The sequence below is a fragment of the Aptenodytes patagonicus genome, chromosome 3, assembly GCF_965638725.1.
Source record: "Aptenodytes patagonicus chromosome 3, bAptPat1.pri.cur, whole genome shotgun sequence".
Lineage (NCBI taxonomy): Eukaryota > Metazoa > Chordata > Aves > Sphenisciformes > Spheniscidae > Aptenodytes > Aptenodytes patagonicus.
In genome coordinates, this window is record NC_134951.1 from 27,831,724 (window position 1) to 27,848,818 (window position 17,095).

The 17,095-nt window shown below is 41.4% G+C and overlaps 1 protein-coding gene across 1 annotated transcript in view; it reads left to right on the forward strand.

Moving 5' to 3' along the window:
- Nucleotides 1-1,197: 1,197 nt before the first annotated feature.
- The window catches only part of AGPAT5 (1-acylglycerol-3-phosphate O-acyltransferase 5), a 61,375-nt gene continuing 45,477 nt past the window's right edge, over nucleotides 1,198-17,095 (forward strand). Inside the window, exon 1 of the mRNA XM_076332912.1 lies at nucleotides 1,198-1,650. Within this exon, the coding sequence (XP_076189027.1) occupies nucleotides 1,432-1,650 (219 nt within the window). The 5' untranslated portion in view covers nucleotides 1,198-1,431. The remainder of the gene's footprint in view (nucleotides 1,651-17,095) is intronic.

Sequence of the window (17,095 nt, forward strand, 5' to 3'; positions counted from 1 at the left end):
TAGCGTATGCAGTTACTCAGTGATGACAGAAACGTACACACCGATCAGGATGGAGGGCCCTGACAGAAAAGCTGCCATGACCCTCCAGCCCCACCTTTCTGGAGGGGGGAAGGAAATAAAAGACTGTTTGGTCTCATTAGGGACACAGAAGCTATGATGCATGTCAAATATGTCTCACTGCAGAGCTCAGGACCCCTGAGGCAGTTAGAAGAGAACATTGCCACAGTACTTCAACCTAGTATCGCTCCCCCAGTCTTATTTTACTGAACTATTCAGGATACAATTTTTAACACACATTAAAAACCAGCTAGCATGAGGTAAACAGCAAAGGACAAAGCTTGTCCCAGTTAAAGCCTGGCAAAGGAAACAGAATCTTAGCAGAAGGTATTGAGCATCCACTTCTTTTGAAACAACGAGATCTTCACAAGCTTCAGGATAAAATGCACTTTTTCAAAACCAAGGAATAAATACTTCACTACGTGCTACGGCTTATTAAGAAACTCCCTCTCCGGGAAGGTTATTACACCGTTGTTTTCTACAAGACTTACTGCATTTTCTTCAAAAGCAGCTGGTGCATCTGGCTGCTGCTGTCACCAGGTTATTGGGGGCCAGAGAGGAGAGGATGCGAGGCGGGCAGCGCCTGCTTTTGTGAGAACCTGGGGGAGTCAGGATGCGAACTGGTAAGCACAAAATGCAGACAAACCCCTGACCATCACTGTGGTTGTAGCTGGCAACAGTAGTAAGCACCACTTTCTTAGTGCTCCACTTTAGACTCACGGCAGAAAGCGTGTGTGTGTAGGGGGGAAGTAAATTTTCTTCCAAGTTACGCTATGCTAGCTTAAAATTAATGCTAATTACAGCTAATCAATTATAAGCGCGGGTGCTTATTTCACGTGGTGCCAAGTAGCTCTCCACCACACCATGAGGGAGCAGCCCGGCAACGCCCCGCGCCCGCAGGGCTGCTGTAGCCACTTCAGCGTGCCGCGGCCCGAGTAGGGAGGGACGGGGACGCAGCCCCGGGCCTGCCCGTGCGGAGCCACCGCGGGCGGCTGGGCCTGCCGGGGCAGCAGCTTGCGGCGGGGCCCGTCCCCTCAGGTCGCGGCCGAGGCGGAGCCACGGCACCGCCCGCCCATCCCGGAAGTCCCCCCGCAAGCCGCCGAGGGGCCGCCTTCCTGCCGGCGCCGCTCCTCCTCCGGCCGGGCAATATGGTGGCGGAGGCGGCGCGGGGAGAGCCGTGAGCCGGAGCCGGTGCCCGCTCCCGCGCCTCCCTTCCCTCCCTGCTTCCCTGCCGGCGGCCGCCGCTGCTGCTTCCCCGCCCACCTGGCGGGTCTGCCCGGCGCGGCGGGCGATGCGGTCGGCGGGGCTGCCGGGCTGTGTGTGAGCGCGCTGCCCATGTGGGTGTCCCGGTGAGGCCCGGGGGGCAGCGGGAAGATGCTGCTGTCGCTGGTGCTGCACACCTACTCCATGCGCTACGTCCTGCCCGCCGCCGTCATGATGGGCACGGCGCCCACCTACGTGCTGGCCTGGAGCGCCTGGCGCCTGCTTTCCGCCGTGCTGCCCGCCCGCTTCTACCGCGAGGTGGACGACCGCCTCTACACCATCTACCAGAGCATGGTGCTCTTCTTCTTCGAGAACTACACGGGCGTGCAGGTGAGCCGGGCGGGGAGGGCAGGGCAGGGCAGGGGATGGAGCCTCTGGCCTGGCGGCCCCCCGGGAGCCGGCAGACGTTGGGGAGCGGCCGTCGGTGATGTCGGCCACGGGCCCGCGGCTCTCGGCTCGCCTCCCGGCCGGCGCCTGCCCCCCTTTGCCTCTCCTCAGGCCGCTCCGGCAGGCGGGACGCAGCTCGCCTCGCAGGGCCCGCCCGCCGCCATGTGAGGTCCGCGGGGAGGAAGTGGCCGCCGCCAGCAGGTGCGGGCTGTGGCCTTTCCCCGGTACCGGCGGGGGCTCCGGATCCTCAGAGGACAGCCTTGTTCCGCAGCCGCTGTTGCTCCTCTGGTGATGCTTTTCACGGAGTACTGGTGTTGTGTTCGTTTTGCAGGTCGGGAAAACGGAAGGGATGCGACACCGGTCGTGCTCTGTCAGCGCTCGAATGGCAGCCTCCTTTGCACACTTGAACCCTGTGGCCTGTGTTGCACATCTGTAGTATTAAATTGGTAGTAGATAAGAAAACTATAATCAACTATAATTGTACTTAATACGCCTACAAGTTTTTAATAAATAGATTGCTTAATCTCTAAATTATTGCAGCATCTCAGTTCTCATGCAGTCTACCCATTGTTACTCTTGGGCCCTTAAATTTTGGATCAGCCATGGCTTGTGATTATTCAGTATCTCAGAAACTGAAGTCCAAGGTTTCAGGTTAATAAGTTGGAGTTGGAGGCCTCTCTTGCGTGACCAGAGGGGTATTTGCCTTCAAATAATAATACTTATCTCACAGAGCGTTAAATGTTGGAAAGGTTACATATTTGTCTGCAACTTGAAAAGTACATAAGGAGACTTTTAATTCTACATGTAAAAAATAATTACGTAAATGACAGGTGCTTACTGTGCCTAAACCTGACTTTCAAAGTTGTCTGAATATACAGAAGTGTATTTGAAGTTCATGTCAGCTGCAGGTGCTTGAGAGTAAAGAATAACAAGTGCTTACATGTTGATTGACAAGTGACAGAGTTGGTACAAATAGGGTCTTCTTCACACTTACAGCTAAAGCATTCGTCCATTCTCTTATGAAGCATTTGTTTCAAAATCCAGCTAGGTCTTCCCTAATTTCCACTCTTGAGCTGCAGTTGTAGGCCTCGCTTTGTACCAACTGTCGTGGAAACCCCTAAGGCCAGCTAAAGATGGAAGAATTGCACAGTTTGACATCAGGGTGAATAGAATGGATACAAAACAGAAGTGAGATCTTTTAGTGGTAATTAGTTTTTGATTCAGCTTGTAATTCATGTAACTTCACCCTTGCATCTTGTCCAAGTTAGTTAACTTGTGTTGTGATTTACATGTCTGGGTTTTTTTAATTAAAAAGGTAAAAAAGGGAAGAGGGAGCAGTAGTTCACACATTAAGTACTTAACTGTTTTATCTGCCTTCCTTTTTATGTAGCATCTTTAATGCAGGTATGGTGATGTGTAGTAACACACCTTGGTCATTAGTTGCTGAAAGTAGCAGTATAGTAGTTTAATTCAACCCATTCTAAGAACGAGAGCCAAAAATCAAGATATAAATTGTAACAGAAAAATTACTCAAATTTCCTAAAAATAATGTGCACAGAGTAGCAACCACTTTGAGCTTTTGATAAGAACTTGTATCAAAAAAATGCCTGTGACATAAAGGTACAGAAAGGAAAGTGCTAATCAAAAGAAACAAAAAGGCAGCCATTGTCTGTTGACCTCTTTTTTCTTTTATTGCACTGATAAAACTTCATCTACACACAAAAAAATTGGTGGGAGACAGTACAGGTGATCACTTAAGAAAATACTACAATAGAGATGCTTTGTCACAGTGAGCAACAGATGATATTAAGAGAAGAAGAGATGCTATATGCAAAGCTGAAATAAAGGATAACAGAAACAAAGAAGAGAGCCCACAAAACCAACATGGCATATGTCATAGGATAAGTAAAATAGTAACTGAGACTGAAAGTTAAAATAAAAACTTGGAAAATATGATACATATGTAGAGAGGTAAGAGGTAGAATCCTAAAATTCATGTATTTTTTAACTGGAAGATATCCCCCATTTGTTTAAGGAGGAGAAACAGGGTGTCCTTTCAGACCTACTCTTGTGAACACTGAACACGTTTTAAGTTGAAACTCACAGTGGAAGGTTAAGCACGTGCCTGAGTGTTTGAGATTGGGATGGAAACCTGAGAGCTACTGTGAATTGGCTGGTTTTAAGGCGTGTAATTAGATGCAGAAGTGTAGCATCATTAAACTTAATCCCAAAAAACAATGCAAGAATAGTAACTTACATGGCTTCATAAGGGCAGCTGTAGGGCTTTACCAGCATTAAGGCATTGTAATAGCCTTGGGAGGGAGGAATTCAGCATCTCTTTCAGGTCTATTAATTTATTCAATCGATTGAAGTGTGCTGGGATATTTTTTTGTAACTGGAGAAATGGGAGGCCAACAACGTCATCCATCAGAATACTAGAACTTGTTGTGTAGTCTCACTGAAGTCATTAGGATTATACAGGTGCTTAAGTGACTTTTTCTTAGCACTGCCGCCGCCTTACCCTGTATAAAAAGTCTTTAACATTATGTACTGTTTAGCATTCTTTGGTTTATTACGCTTGGAGTATTTGTGGTTTTTCAATACAATAACTCTCCAAGGCAGTTGTGAATATTTGAGATGTCTGATCTTAAAATAATTTTGCTGAAATTGCCAGTAATGTGAGTGGGGCCTTAATAGAATAAAGTTGGTTTGGATCATAAACTTAGATTATTTTTTGACTGAATGAAATACTAGTGTATCTTGATATTTATTTTTTACTTATTCATTTGTCAGGAAGTGATGTATCTGTGTGTCATCTGCTGCTAGTCCATCAGGTATCTAAATCAGTCTCCCCCTCAGGACCATATGCACAAATGTATTTTTCTTCTTTTTTATTCTCCTTGACTTGGATGTTTATTAAAACAAAAACTCTAGTTCATGGTAGGAAGGCATTTCATCTTTGTAGCAAATGCTTTTTAGTTGTGCAGTGTAACTAAATAAGGTGATAATCTGAACTGCGTGACAGAAAATCTTGAAAGACTAATAATTCCCTTTCTCTTAAGTATTTGACTTGAGATCTAAAATAATTACAGAGCTATAATTGCTGTGAACCCTTACTAAGTATTTATGTTCTAGAGAGTGGCTCATGAAGTGACTGTAAAAGTTTCTTACCTTCTTATACTGTAAATACTTTCCCTTTTTAAATTTTGGGTCAGACCTATTTTTTTTCCACCAAAACGATTTGTTTTACAAAGTCTAAGAGAACTTGAGCTAAGATGGAATCAGTTTAGATTTTCCAATAATATTAGAATTCTGTTAATGAATTGCCAAAAATAGCCCTTTTGCTGACTATCATGCAAGAGTTGGCTATAGAAAATTGAAGAATCAGTATTTAGAGTACAAAAAGCAACCCAGAACGTACCAGTCCTGTAAATGAGGTAAACTGGACAAAACCAGTATGACTATAAAGTGAAATCCTATAATGCTGTGTAAATTTGTCAGTGCAATTGCAGTTTAGCAGATATCCAGGAAGTTTATTAAGGAGCTATAAATATATAAAATGAATCTAAACGTGGCATCATGACAGCGCTCTTCAACAATCTCCAGGATTATAAACTCACAGTAATGAAAATCTGTAAATGCGGTCTGTTGGAAAGTGGCATAGAGAGAATGGCCCTGTTTTGGCCCTGTGTTGCTTTAGATGCAAATGCAGTTGTCTTGGTTCCCACCTGTCCTGCTGTAAACTGCAGAAGTGCTACAGTACTCTTCTAGGAAGAATATATACAAGATGCTTGAACTCTATGTAAAGTGAGTAGTAAGTCTTAAGAGAGCAAAGGATGTTAATTTTATCAGCAACGAGCCAAAGCAGCCACTGACACAAACAGGTGCAATTCATGTGCTTTGGAGGACTTGCATTTGCTTGTGCTAATAGTAGATTTGGCCCCAAGTTTCTAAATCATCAAGTAGCCTGTGAACTGTGGTTGTGTTACTGCTTTTGTCTTTACTCTGTTAGGGAAGTCTGGTCTCTTACATTTCATACAGACAATAAACAGTTGCATCTGACCATAGAATATGAAAACCAAAATGACTGTAAATATGCCTGTGATTAGGACGTTTGAAGGGCTGAAAGGACTAGTAATTCAATATGATGAATGCTGTCATCTCTCTGTGACCCTTAGCATCTTATCCCAGTTGCTGTCAGAGTGATGAAATTAATGCCTATTGTGTTTGTGCACGTTTCAGATCAGATGAGGACTAGATGTTCTTCAACTTTCTTCTGTTGTAATTGTGTTTGTTATTTTGTATTGAGTGGCGGTGAAGAAATAATAAAGAAATCATCACTCGGACTGCTTCCTAAAGGATCGTTTTCCATCTGAAAGGTTTTGACAATTGAATAAAACCCATGACTGAATTAATGTGCATGGATTTTGTTCAGTGCTTGTGTCAGCTCTCTTCCCTACCTCCACTTCCTGCTGAATAGGAGTTTTTGGAAGTGGTGCTTTCATTAAAGGCATTATGAAATTCTGGTTTTCATTGTCGTTATGGGACTCTGGAAGGGCTGTGAGAATCAGATGCTACCTCAGCGTTGTTTAGCAGAGCTGTAGTATTTCTAACAGCTATTTTAGAAAACACAGAAGATCTCTGTTAAACAGTGCAATGTGCTTTCTGGATTGGTATTGAAGCTTGGACTTGCTATGTCTCAACAAGGTTGAAAACTACTTGGGATTAGAGCAAATTAAAACTTTGTGGAAACACTGTGCTTCTGAACTCTTGACAATGCTTTCCAGCGGAGTAGAGCCCAGGCGGTGTTTCATGTCTTGGGTTCCTAGGAAATCTGTGAGGAGAGCTCGGTGTCTGAGCTTGGGGTGGATGCTTAGTCTTCTAGCTATTGGCCAATTTGCATTGGAAGTGAGGGTTATGAGGTCTGTGCCCATCTCTATTCCCAGGACAGCAGCCTTCTTAGATGTGGTTATCTTTACTTACTCTCTGCTTTCCCTTTTGAAGTTGTTCGGCCATCCAACAGGTAATTTGGGAGCGCCCAAGGTGGAGGTGGGAAGCAAAAGAGGCAGCGCAAGTCTAATGGCCAAGTTGCAGCGTAGTCACGTCAGGGAGGTGCTTCTGGTTGCTGTTGGTGAGGTGGGTTGTCATCTCTTGGGCACCTGGTTCTTCCCTCTCCACAGTGGGGGAGGCATCATAACCAGGCTTCATCAAGGCAGGGTGAAGGTTCGCCTTCTAACTGCTTTCTGTCGGTGGATGTGAGTGACAGGGTCTGACTCCCCTCAAGATGAGGACCTATTTCCTGGGCAAATGCCATAACCGTAAGGTCAAAAGGAGACGTCACTTTTCACCTTTCTCCAGTTGTGTTTGGAAAGAAAGTGCTGGCAATTGCATTTTGGCATGAGCCTGGTTTTATGAACCTGCACTTGAGTTCCCTGAGCTCTCCTCCCAGGCTGGCAGCTCAGGAGTGGGGAAAATACTGGGATGGTATGGGAGCTGAGTGGGAAGGCACGGAGCTGCAGGCAGGGCAAACCTCTGAGCTCAGGTGGTAGCTGAGCAGCCTCCGAGGGCTTGTGCTTTCCTAGTTCATTCCATGTAGCTTGCAGCAGCAACTCTTGTTAGCACGCGCTCATGCTGCTGCTTTGCGAAACTATGTTAGCTGTTGTGAGGCATGTTGAGAGGTTAAGATAATCGTAACTTGTCATTTCTTTCCAATGATAGAAATAATGAAATAAAGGTCTTGGGGGAGTGATAGAAATTTGGGGATTGGTGCTGTGCAAAGATTGAAAAGAAACCAGAGAACGTAGTGAATTGAATCACTTTTGTGTGGTAAACTTTTGAAGGAAGCCCAGTGAAATTTTTCTGCTGTGATAATAGCTCCATGAAGACAGTTTACCCTGGCTCATCTTATTAGAGACTTCAGGGCACAGCTGTCTCCAGGCATATATATCTTTTATAGTATACAACAAAATCCTGTATGTTATTGTCACAGAAATTAAGTGATACCTGCTAAGCCTGAGGGATGCAGCTTTCAAATTGAGGTGGATGCCTAATTTTAGACTCTTACGTTCAACTGTGGTGTGAGGCAGCAAAAATAGATATATTAGGTATGTAAGCTTTGTGCTCTTTCTTTTTTAGATATTGCAAAAGATATATTTGCATATATCCTAATTTTTGTTCTGTTTTCCTTTGGCTATCGTTCTGAAGGTGAAAATGAAGTCCTTCGTGACTCCAGTTCGTCGGGATATCAGAGTTCTGGAGTGCTGCAGATTTGGCTCTGGGGCAATCTGGAAAGAATTTAGTATATGGAGATTCTGCATTCAGTGCTGGTCCTGATCATCCCCCACCTCCTGCCAGATATATGAAAAATAAAATAAATAAAAACTGATGTCTGTTAGCATTTTTAGAAATCAAGTATCAGCTACCTGAACCAAAACTGCTATTTGGGTTCATAAATTAAAAGCTTTGTGTGGAGATTTACCTAGCATATGTTTTCTAATTGGCAAGTCACAACTGAATCTGAATTTTATATCAGCCTTATCTAATACAGTCTGCAATTTAAAACTAATATGTATGTTTACATTTTAAAGTTAGCTACATAATTTATGAAAATCCTAAAAAGTCATGTATTTGTCAGGTAGGAAAAGCTAAGGAGTCAAAGGGCAGGTTTGAATGCACTTATAAATTCTGATTCCAAGTATTTGGCCAGTAAGTTTTACAATCTCATGGTTGGATCTTAAAATTTTCTGTTTAAATATATTTCAATTTGAATATCTTAAGATTTTTTGTATATTCATTTCTTTAAGTTGTCCTGATTTTGCGTAATTTGTTACATTTGAAAATACAAATGGTATTTATCACATTTTTTTAAATTCCACTTTTTTTTTTTAAACCTGCATGAGTTTTATACACTTTCCTTTTTTTGCATTTAACTGTGTTTTGGTAGATACTGGGCCATGGAGTTTTACAGTGCTCTTTCATGCCCTTTCCTTCTGCTTACATAATATGTCCAGATACTTTATGTAAGGATGATTGTTAATTGAGAAGTTTTTTCTCCTGGTACTCTACCATCAGATACTCTTCTTGCTAAGAGAAGATTCTATTCATAGTTAAACATTTGACTCTAGTTATTTCAAACTATTTACCTCAGGCTTACAGGGTATACTTTTTTTGTCAGTTTTAGCTGTGTTAGATAAAGTAGGCTCAGATGTCAGGGATTTTGACATTACAATTATGAGGAAGCGTATCTTCTCAGGGGAAAAATATTCTTTAATCTTTGTTCTGTCAATTTGAATTTATGCTATGAAGAGATTTGGGATAAAAAAACAGGGAAATTATTTTCTTCTTTTGTTCATTTCATTTCTGTCACATATTACTTGTCATCTTCCCTGTTATAACTAGCTCCTCAGTGTGGGACTAGGAAATCACACAGTTTATACTAGTTTGATTTTTAAATGTAAAATTAGCTACCCATGATTTGGGCGAACCTGTATTTGAGCACATAACTAGACGTGAAGAAGAATAATTATTTTGGATTACTTTGAACTGTATTGTGGTAGTTGCAATAATTTTTCCTCTGGAATTTATGGATTGACTTGAAGAGTTATCCTGTCCCATTTTCAAATGCTACTTGGGAATCTGAGGGCATGCATGTTTTGTTTTGCGTAAGCAAACATAGTGCACGGTGCCAGGCAAGCTGCAGGTGAACCGATTCATTCACACGCTGTGGTGGTGTGCAGATATTAGAGTGATTTTAACAGTGGCTATTTTTTGGGGCTGATTCAAGTTTACTGTGTTCAGGTCTGGAGCCAGATTAGTTGCAGCTAGCTCAGATACCTCCCTGCATGTTCTCTTTTGCTGTGTAATGATTCCTTTGCCTCACCTTGAAAGTCCATAGTGCTTAAATTCTAAATACTTACTGAAAATTATGTGTGGAGGAGCTTTCAAAAATCTTATTCCACAATCACAAGCAGAGGACGTAGAGGTTTCTTAATCATCCTCTTTCCCATGTGTGTCGACTCATTGATAAGTTCACACCAGTTCTGTCTGTACTTGATACAAACACTTGTACAAGTATTACAAATAAAAATACAATCAACTAGTCTTTGGAGTCCTTGGCATTTAGAAGCAAAATTCCTATTATAAAGAGCGTTAGCTAGAGGAACGCTGCAAACTGCCACGAAGTTTCCTGCTTCTGGCTGGTGTGAGGTGCACAAAGGGTAACATTTCTACAATGTGCTTAATGTACCAAGGCACCATAGCTGCTATTTTGGGGGTGGGGTGGGGTGGTGTATGGTCAGGATGGGACATGGACATTATGTATTTTCCACTACAGAAGGGTAATAAAGTAAACAATAGCTACATTAAATGTGGGTCACTTTCTCCTCTTTTTTTAAGGAAATTACAAAAATCTGCAGGAAGAAATCTTCAGAGGTGCCAAAGGCTTATAAGGGAGACTATTTCTCTCCTAATGAAACAGGTGGAATACTTTCTTCCATTCTTGTGCTGGAAGGCATGTTCAGGTTTTGCGTAAAACCAAGATGCCAGATATTCAGAAAAACCCTGCTGTTGAAATCTCAGCTTATAAATAATCTCCTTTCACATGTGGTATATATATTTGAAATATGTGCAGTACTTTTTAAAAAAACCTGTCATTACTGGTGATTTATGATAAAAGTTATTTAGATGCTCTAACTTTGACTTTCCCAAGTGGTCACTGATTGCAATTGTGGGCCACTCCATGGTCCATGCCATAGAACTGCACTGTAATCAAAAGCAAGTCATTTGCAGAAAGATCCAGTAAATTATTTAGGCACTCAAAATAGGAATTTTTCAGAATTTAGATGCCAAAGTCTTAAAATTATGTTCATGGTAAGTCCTGCTTTTTTCTGTCACCAAGACTGAAACAGTTAAGTTATACAGATGCTTTTTTTTTTTTAAGGTTCCTCAGATAGCTAAGGAATCCAGGCAGGAATGAAGTAATTGTGTGTGCTTAAAGCAAAGTTCCCAACCTATGTATAGCCCTGATCAGAATCCAGAAGCAAAGCTCCTGAATCTACAAAGTCCTGTCAGATGATATTTAACATATGCTGGCAGGACTGGGGACCTCAAAAAAAGTTTTAGCTCTTTTTTTTTTCCCCCCCTCTCAAACAAACAAACAAAAATGGGAATAAATTATGGTACTCTCTCTAACTTAATGAGTTAGAGCACAAACTTAACTTGCAGGATGCATCAGTTTGGTTCTCTCTACATACACATATCACCACCACTTCTTTGAAAAAGATGATTTAGCAGTTTGTTTTCAGAAGAGAATCCCCGCTCCATAGATGTACCTTCTAACAGCAGTGAGCAGCGTGTTAGGGCAGGATAGGATTTAAGATGTGCATCTGCTTTCAGTGGGCTAGATTCTGGCAATTCAAAGCTGGCAGGCTCAGTATGACAGATTTTGTGAGTCCCCTTCTGCAGCACTGAGCTCCCCCAGAAGCCAAGAGCTCCTGCTTCTGGTTAATGTGCCATGGGTAACCAATCTAGTCTGGGAGGATTGTTTAAATAAGCGTAAACTAAGTGAAATTGCCCCGACATACTTGGTATTGTGTTAACTTATTTTCTCTGAAATTAGCCTTTTGCTCAGATTGGATATTCCAGTAGTTATGGATGTTTCCCAGAACTTCTTTGCTCTACCACATGCCCCTTCTCTAAATAATCGCCACCTGATTCACCCTCTGAATGAGAAGTTGCAAAACTGTACACATCACTGTCTGATGATGTTAGACTGGTGTGAATAAAGTGGTTTGTAATGTTCTGCTCTAAATCACCATCTGAGGCTTTGGGGAGGGCTGTAAGGAAAGGTGCATAATGCTGTAGGATTAAGCCCTTCACATCTCAGTCTTCTCTGCAGCATCTGTGAAAGTTGCAGGCAGGTGGGCATTGAAAACAAAACTAGTCTGGTTAAACACATGATATTGCTCATCTGTTGACAAATGTCTCATTCCTTTTACAGGATTGTGGGAGTTTTGTGGGGTTTTTTAGAATTACAGTTACTCTGTTAAGAGTATTCAGAATAACAGGGAATGTTGGCATCATTTAGCCTGCTGCTGTAACTAGATGTTCTGAGTATATACTTTTTAGTTAACTTTTCTCTGTATGAAACTCTTTGAGCTTTTGCTCTAAAATAAGTGTGGTAGTTATTATTGCTGTTTATTTGATTTCCTTCAGTAAGCTGATGGCAGTGAAACTAGTAAGATTTTTCTTCAGACTGCCTGCCTGCAGTGGAAATTATTTAATTTGTTATAAAACTCTAGAAAATTAGGCAATTAATTCCTCATAGCCTAAATATTTGCAAGTCTTTTTTATGCTCAAATACAAGACATAGTCACAGAATAAGACTCTAAAGCTGTAATTTTACTGATGTAGATATTATAAATTTTATTATTAATAAATTTTCATTAGCTCACAAGGTAACTGTGTTTCCTTTAAGATTTTATTGATTCTGATTCTTTCAGAAGGAGCTTTCCCTTAATTCAGGGGTCAATTATCTTTAATTCAGTTGAGATAACTGTAAAGCCTTTACGTTTAGCATCAGAACTAGACTTCTTCTATACATGTAGCTAGTGCCATTGAATGAAGCATAATCACTCGTGTTTATAACAGTTTGTCAATTTAGACCATAAGGCTAAAAGCTAGTATGAAAGCAAAAATGTACAGACTTCATACTTAACATCAGATGGTATGATTCAGTCCTGCATAATCCATATATGTTGCTAATATAGTCTTCTTACAAAAAGGAAATGAAATGGCAGTAACTGTATCTTTTTTTAAGTCGTCTGCTTTCTGGTTCAATAAAATGAATGATTTAAAAAAAAATTACATATAGGACTCTTCTCAATATTCCCCAAAGCTCAGTCTCTTGGCAATGGTTTTCTTCACTGAACCCCAGTAAAATACGTAGCTGCAGAATATTTGAATGAACTCTCTGCTTCCATAAAATGGATTGCATTGTGATTTTATGGTTTGATGCTGAGCCTGAACAGCAGACTTCAGACTTGTGCAATTATGTACTGAGCAGATAGTCTCTTTAACTAAAGAGGTTATGAGGTTATGAGGTGTAGCAGTAATATGACCATTACCTAAAAATGGTATGTGACCTAAAGGTATTTTTAGAAAAATGATAATTAAAGGTGAACTTTTTTAGTTGCTTTTTCTCTAGATCTGAAAAAAAACCCTAAAACATGAAAGTCCTTTCTCCTTCTGTACTATTCATATTCCTTATGCTGTAGGCAAGTGGAACGTGTATCTGTTAAATGCGAATAAAAGTGCTTCTCTGTCTTCTGTGAAGAAAAATAAACATGTGAAATTCTTACAGTAGGACATCTGAAAACCTGAGAAATTTGTCAGCACCAAGTACAAGTTCCCTATTTGTATCCTGTCTTGAGCCTGCTTCTTGTCAAACAGGGTAAATAGATTCTGTGATCTGAGGTACTTTCTGTAGAAGTTCAAAAGAGTGGTTGTGTCATCAGGCAGATTTTTAGACTGAGAGAATTTAGAAAGAGAGAATTTAAACATTTTCCCATAAGATGCCTGCAGCAATGCTGCAGAAGTCAGCTTGCACAGAGTTACACATTGACTTCAGAAGCCGTATCTGGTAGTTGCTTTTGGTGGTTTGTTGATGCAAGTTCCACCCTTTCACCACAAAATTATATCCAGACTTTTTAACAAACAGATAAGAAATGCATCCTAGGATACTATTATTTTAATAAGCACTCATGTTGTAGTAGTGCCCAGCTAACAAAGACGCTCTTGTCCCAAAGAGCATGCAATCCCAGTTACAAAAGTAGTTGGGAAGAAATAGTGAAATGGGGAGAAGTGCATGTTGTGAGGGTAGCACAGCTGAGTCTATGAAGTTTGTATGGTTGTTTTTAAGTGAAGTGTTGATGTCTTGAATGTTCTGTTTCTCCTCTCTGCCTCCAGGAGAGGGAAGGAATGTTCTTCTGCTATTATCCTACTGCTTTTATCCTTCTTTCCAGTTGCTATTGCCTGTGCTTGAAGCTGGCATTTTTCCTGATGAGAATGCTCCACCTTCTCTGCAAAGTGCCCCAGTGCACATCAGTTTTGTTGAAGTAACAGCAAAGAAGGGAGCATCGTTCTGCAATTCACACCTGGTTTCTTTGAATAGGGAAGGGAAGAGGGTTAAGAAGTCTGAGGAACCAAGAATGAGTGTGCTGGTAGACATGTGATAGCACATCAGATGAGAGAGACCGAGTTTTTACCACCAATAACCAGCTGTGTTGTCTTACTGCCACTGAAGTAGAAGTGCCAGGTCAGCTCCTGAACTGCTCCCATTATCAGCCACATCCAATTATCATATTAACGTAATCTGTTTGCTAGGAGTTTGATGTGGTCACCAGTTGACCTGCAAGCAGGTCTTCTGATAGTGTGATTACTTTTACCTCTTGAGTTATTTTTGTCACGGCCCTGTTTACTGAGCTAATGTAGCTGGGATGTGATTAAATGATCTATTTAATTTTCTTTGCTATGTGCAGATTTCATAAGCAAGAAATAAAACTCTATGTCTAAATTGGGACCGTCCACCTTGTTGCAGTGAAACCTTATGCACATCATGAGTTATTCAGGTGTGGCTGTTGTGCAGGACTGTTTCACGTAGCTACATGACCTACCACATTAGCGCAGCCATAGTTGAGTATGTTGCACTGGAAGAAGCAGAGGCTGCTAGGGAAGCTGAAACTGGTGTCATCAGGTCACCCAGGAGCTCCCATTTGCACACCTAGATCAGCCTATCACTGAATTAGTAAATTCTTCCATCATGACAACTTGTTGTAACCTCCTGCCCATCAATCAGAGCTTCCTCTGGCCATGACACTCTGAGGTTTGTCTTGTGCCTGCTGACATTTGAACAGCTTGGTGTATGGCATCCAGGGAAACTGGGTACCAGCCTTCCCACAGAAGGGGATCTGTTAGTGTTCAGTTTCCTTTATTTGAGACCTCACTGAATTGAGTTTGACAGCACTGCTATGTAAACAGATGTGAAAGACCCATATTAACAGTAACCATATTACCCGTTATTGTGAACTGGGCTGTGAAACAACCAAAACATGGCTAAAAGCACACATTTTAATGTTCTGTACCCAAGTAATGTTTGCAATGTTAGACTGTAAATCTGCGTTTTCAGTATTTTCCCTCAAATCTCTGCTTACTTTGGCTTGCTGTGTTGCTCTTCATTTTAACTTGTTTTCTTTGCTTGACTTCATTGTGCTTTTTTTTTTTTTTTTTTTTAAACAAAGCAGCACCTATACAAAGGAATAGGTCCCTCACTTGCTTCATTGTGGCAGACAGGACATTTATCTTCTCAGCCTTTCAAGCTGATGCATAGGTAGAATGTACGTATACTGTGGCATTTGGAGAGCTGCGCATAACGTATCTGAAACACCAGGTCCATTAGCTTCTGAAACTGAAAATTGCCTCCCAAGTATGTCCTGCACCACTTCCCTGGTGCTGGCTAGTGAGTGCCCTGCAGAGGGGAAGACCACCTCCTCTGGTGCTCTGCAGACCCTGGGAAAGGCACTGTTCTTTTGAGGAAGACTAGGAGTCTCTTAGCTACTCTGGTATCTTCAGGTTGCTTCAAAAGGGGCATGCACGCAACCTGGCACTGCGGACACTTGTTTCTGCATTGCTGTCCCTGGTAAATCACTCAAGTGCCTGCCTTCACTGTGGTCCCCACGTGTCTTCTGCACCAGCAGACTGAGAAGGAGCCAGAGACTGCATGGTCTCTGCAGCAGGGAATTCTGCAAAGTTTGCTACAAAAAACAGCAGGGAGTCAGAGGTTTTCTGGAGACCGTGAAGAAGAGTACTGTATTATTTCCTTCGGCAGCTATAATATACATTAGGTGCTCTGGTTCACCTAAAAGCATCAGATTGCCAGAAATTGAAGGCTTGCCCCGAGGGCACTCTTCCCCTGCTTATCCGCAAGCAGGTGAATTCTTCAGACATAATCTCAAAGGGAAAAGGGCAATGTTTCTACAGGATTGAAAGCTCTTAACTGCTAGCCCTCTGTTGTGTAAGGTCTATGCAAATTTCCAGAAACACAACAATAAAGCAAAAATGCTTCGTTCTCGGAGAGCTGTGTGGCTGCCCACAGAGTAGGTGTCTCCTGTGAAATCTGAAGAAGTCTCTAGACAATGCAGGTTGGAAGTTGCCATTCTTACCTCGTTGTAATAACAGCTGTATCGTAAGTTTGTAGCTCTCAGTTCCTAGCTGTAAATGTCTAATACGTGAATAGCTGTTTGCTGGTCTTTTATGAACTGTATAAGCCTTTTCTCAAGGTTACTGAAATGGGCAGTGCTGAAGTGAATGATGCTGCAGTTAAAGCTGTTGCATCCTCTTAGGCTGAGCCATCTGAGCAAACAAAGTAGAGTTTCCAGATTTTCTCACTCCTTCCTTTGCTTTGAAATAAAATCCCCATTTTTTTGTGTTTAATGAGAACTAATTATAAATAGGAAAAGATGGATTCTTTTAATTTGTTTGTTTTGTACAACAGTATGGCTATGTGTTTTATCGTGAGTAAAAAATTCTGGTCTATTACATGTAAACACATGTAACTTACGGTAAGACATAATGTTGTACATAGAAATTGCTTACAGTAACAATGAGCGGGTGTTCCTCTGGGATTAAAAAGTGAACTAGATCCAATCTTACTGAAATAAAAAATAATACAGATTATCTGTTATATTTGGCAGACACAATCATACATGTTTTTTTAAGGGAACGATCCTTTATATTTGTTTTTACTCATGCAATAGTCGCAAGTGAATGCTTTGAATTGTGGGTCTGATTACACTGAGATTTTGACTTTGTACATTAAAGTGGAAATTTTTACAAGTTGAAGTTACAAATTGTATATTTCAAACCCTGTTTCTTGTGTGGGGCAGCTCTTACAGTGTCAAGGGCAGATTTTGTTTTCCTCTTGTTCTTATTTTCTTACATTTTATAAGAGCAGAGAGAGCATTCAGGACTTTCTGGTTTAGTGATTTGTTGTATTAGGCCTTTTCGTTCCTCTAAAATAGTCTTTGCCAGAAACTGCATAGTGGAGTCTTAGCTTGAAATTAAAGAAAACAGAATTTATGGACCTAGTGCGTAACACTGCTGGAAAAGTGTACGCTTGAAAAATGAAGCTTTAACTCCACAAGTGAGAGTAGGAAGGTAATTTTTTATTTCAGTGGAATATTTGCACCTGAACTGTAAGATCAGACCCTCTGACTGCTACCTTGCACTAGATAGTGTGTGGTACCTAGAGTGTCAGCAGTGTATGATATGATAACTTCCTTCTCCAAGTGATAGAGGAGCCAACAAGGAGAGGTGCTATGCTGGACCTTGTTCT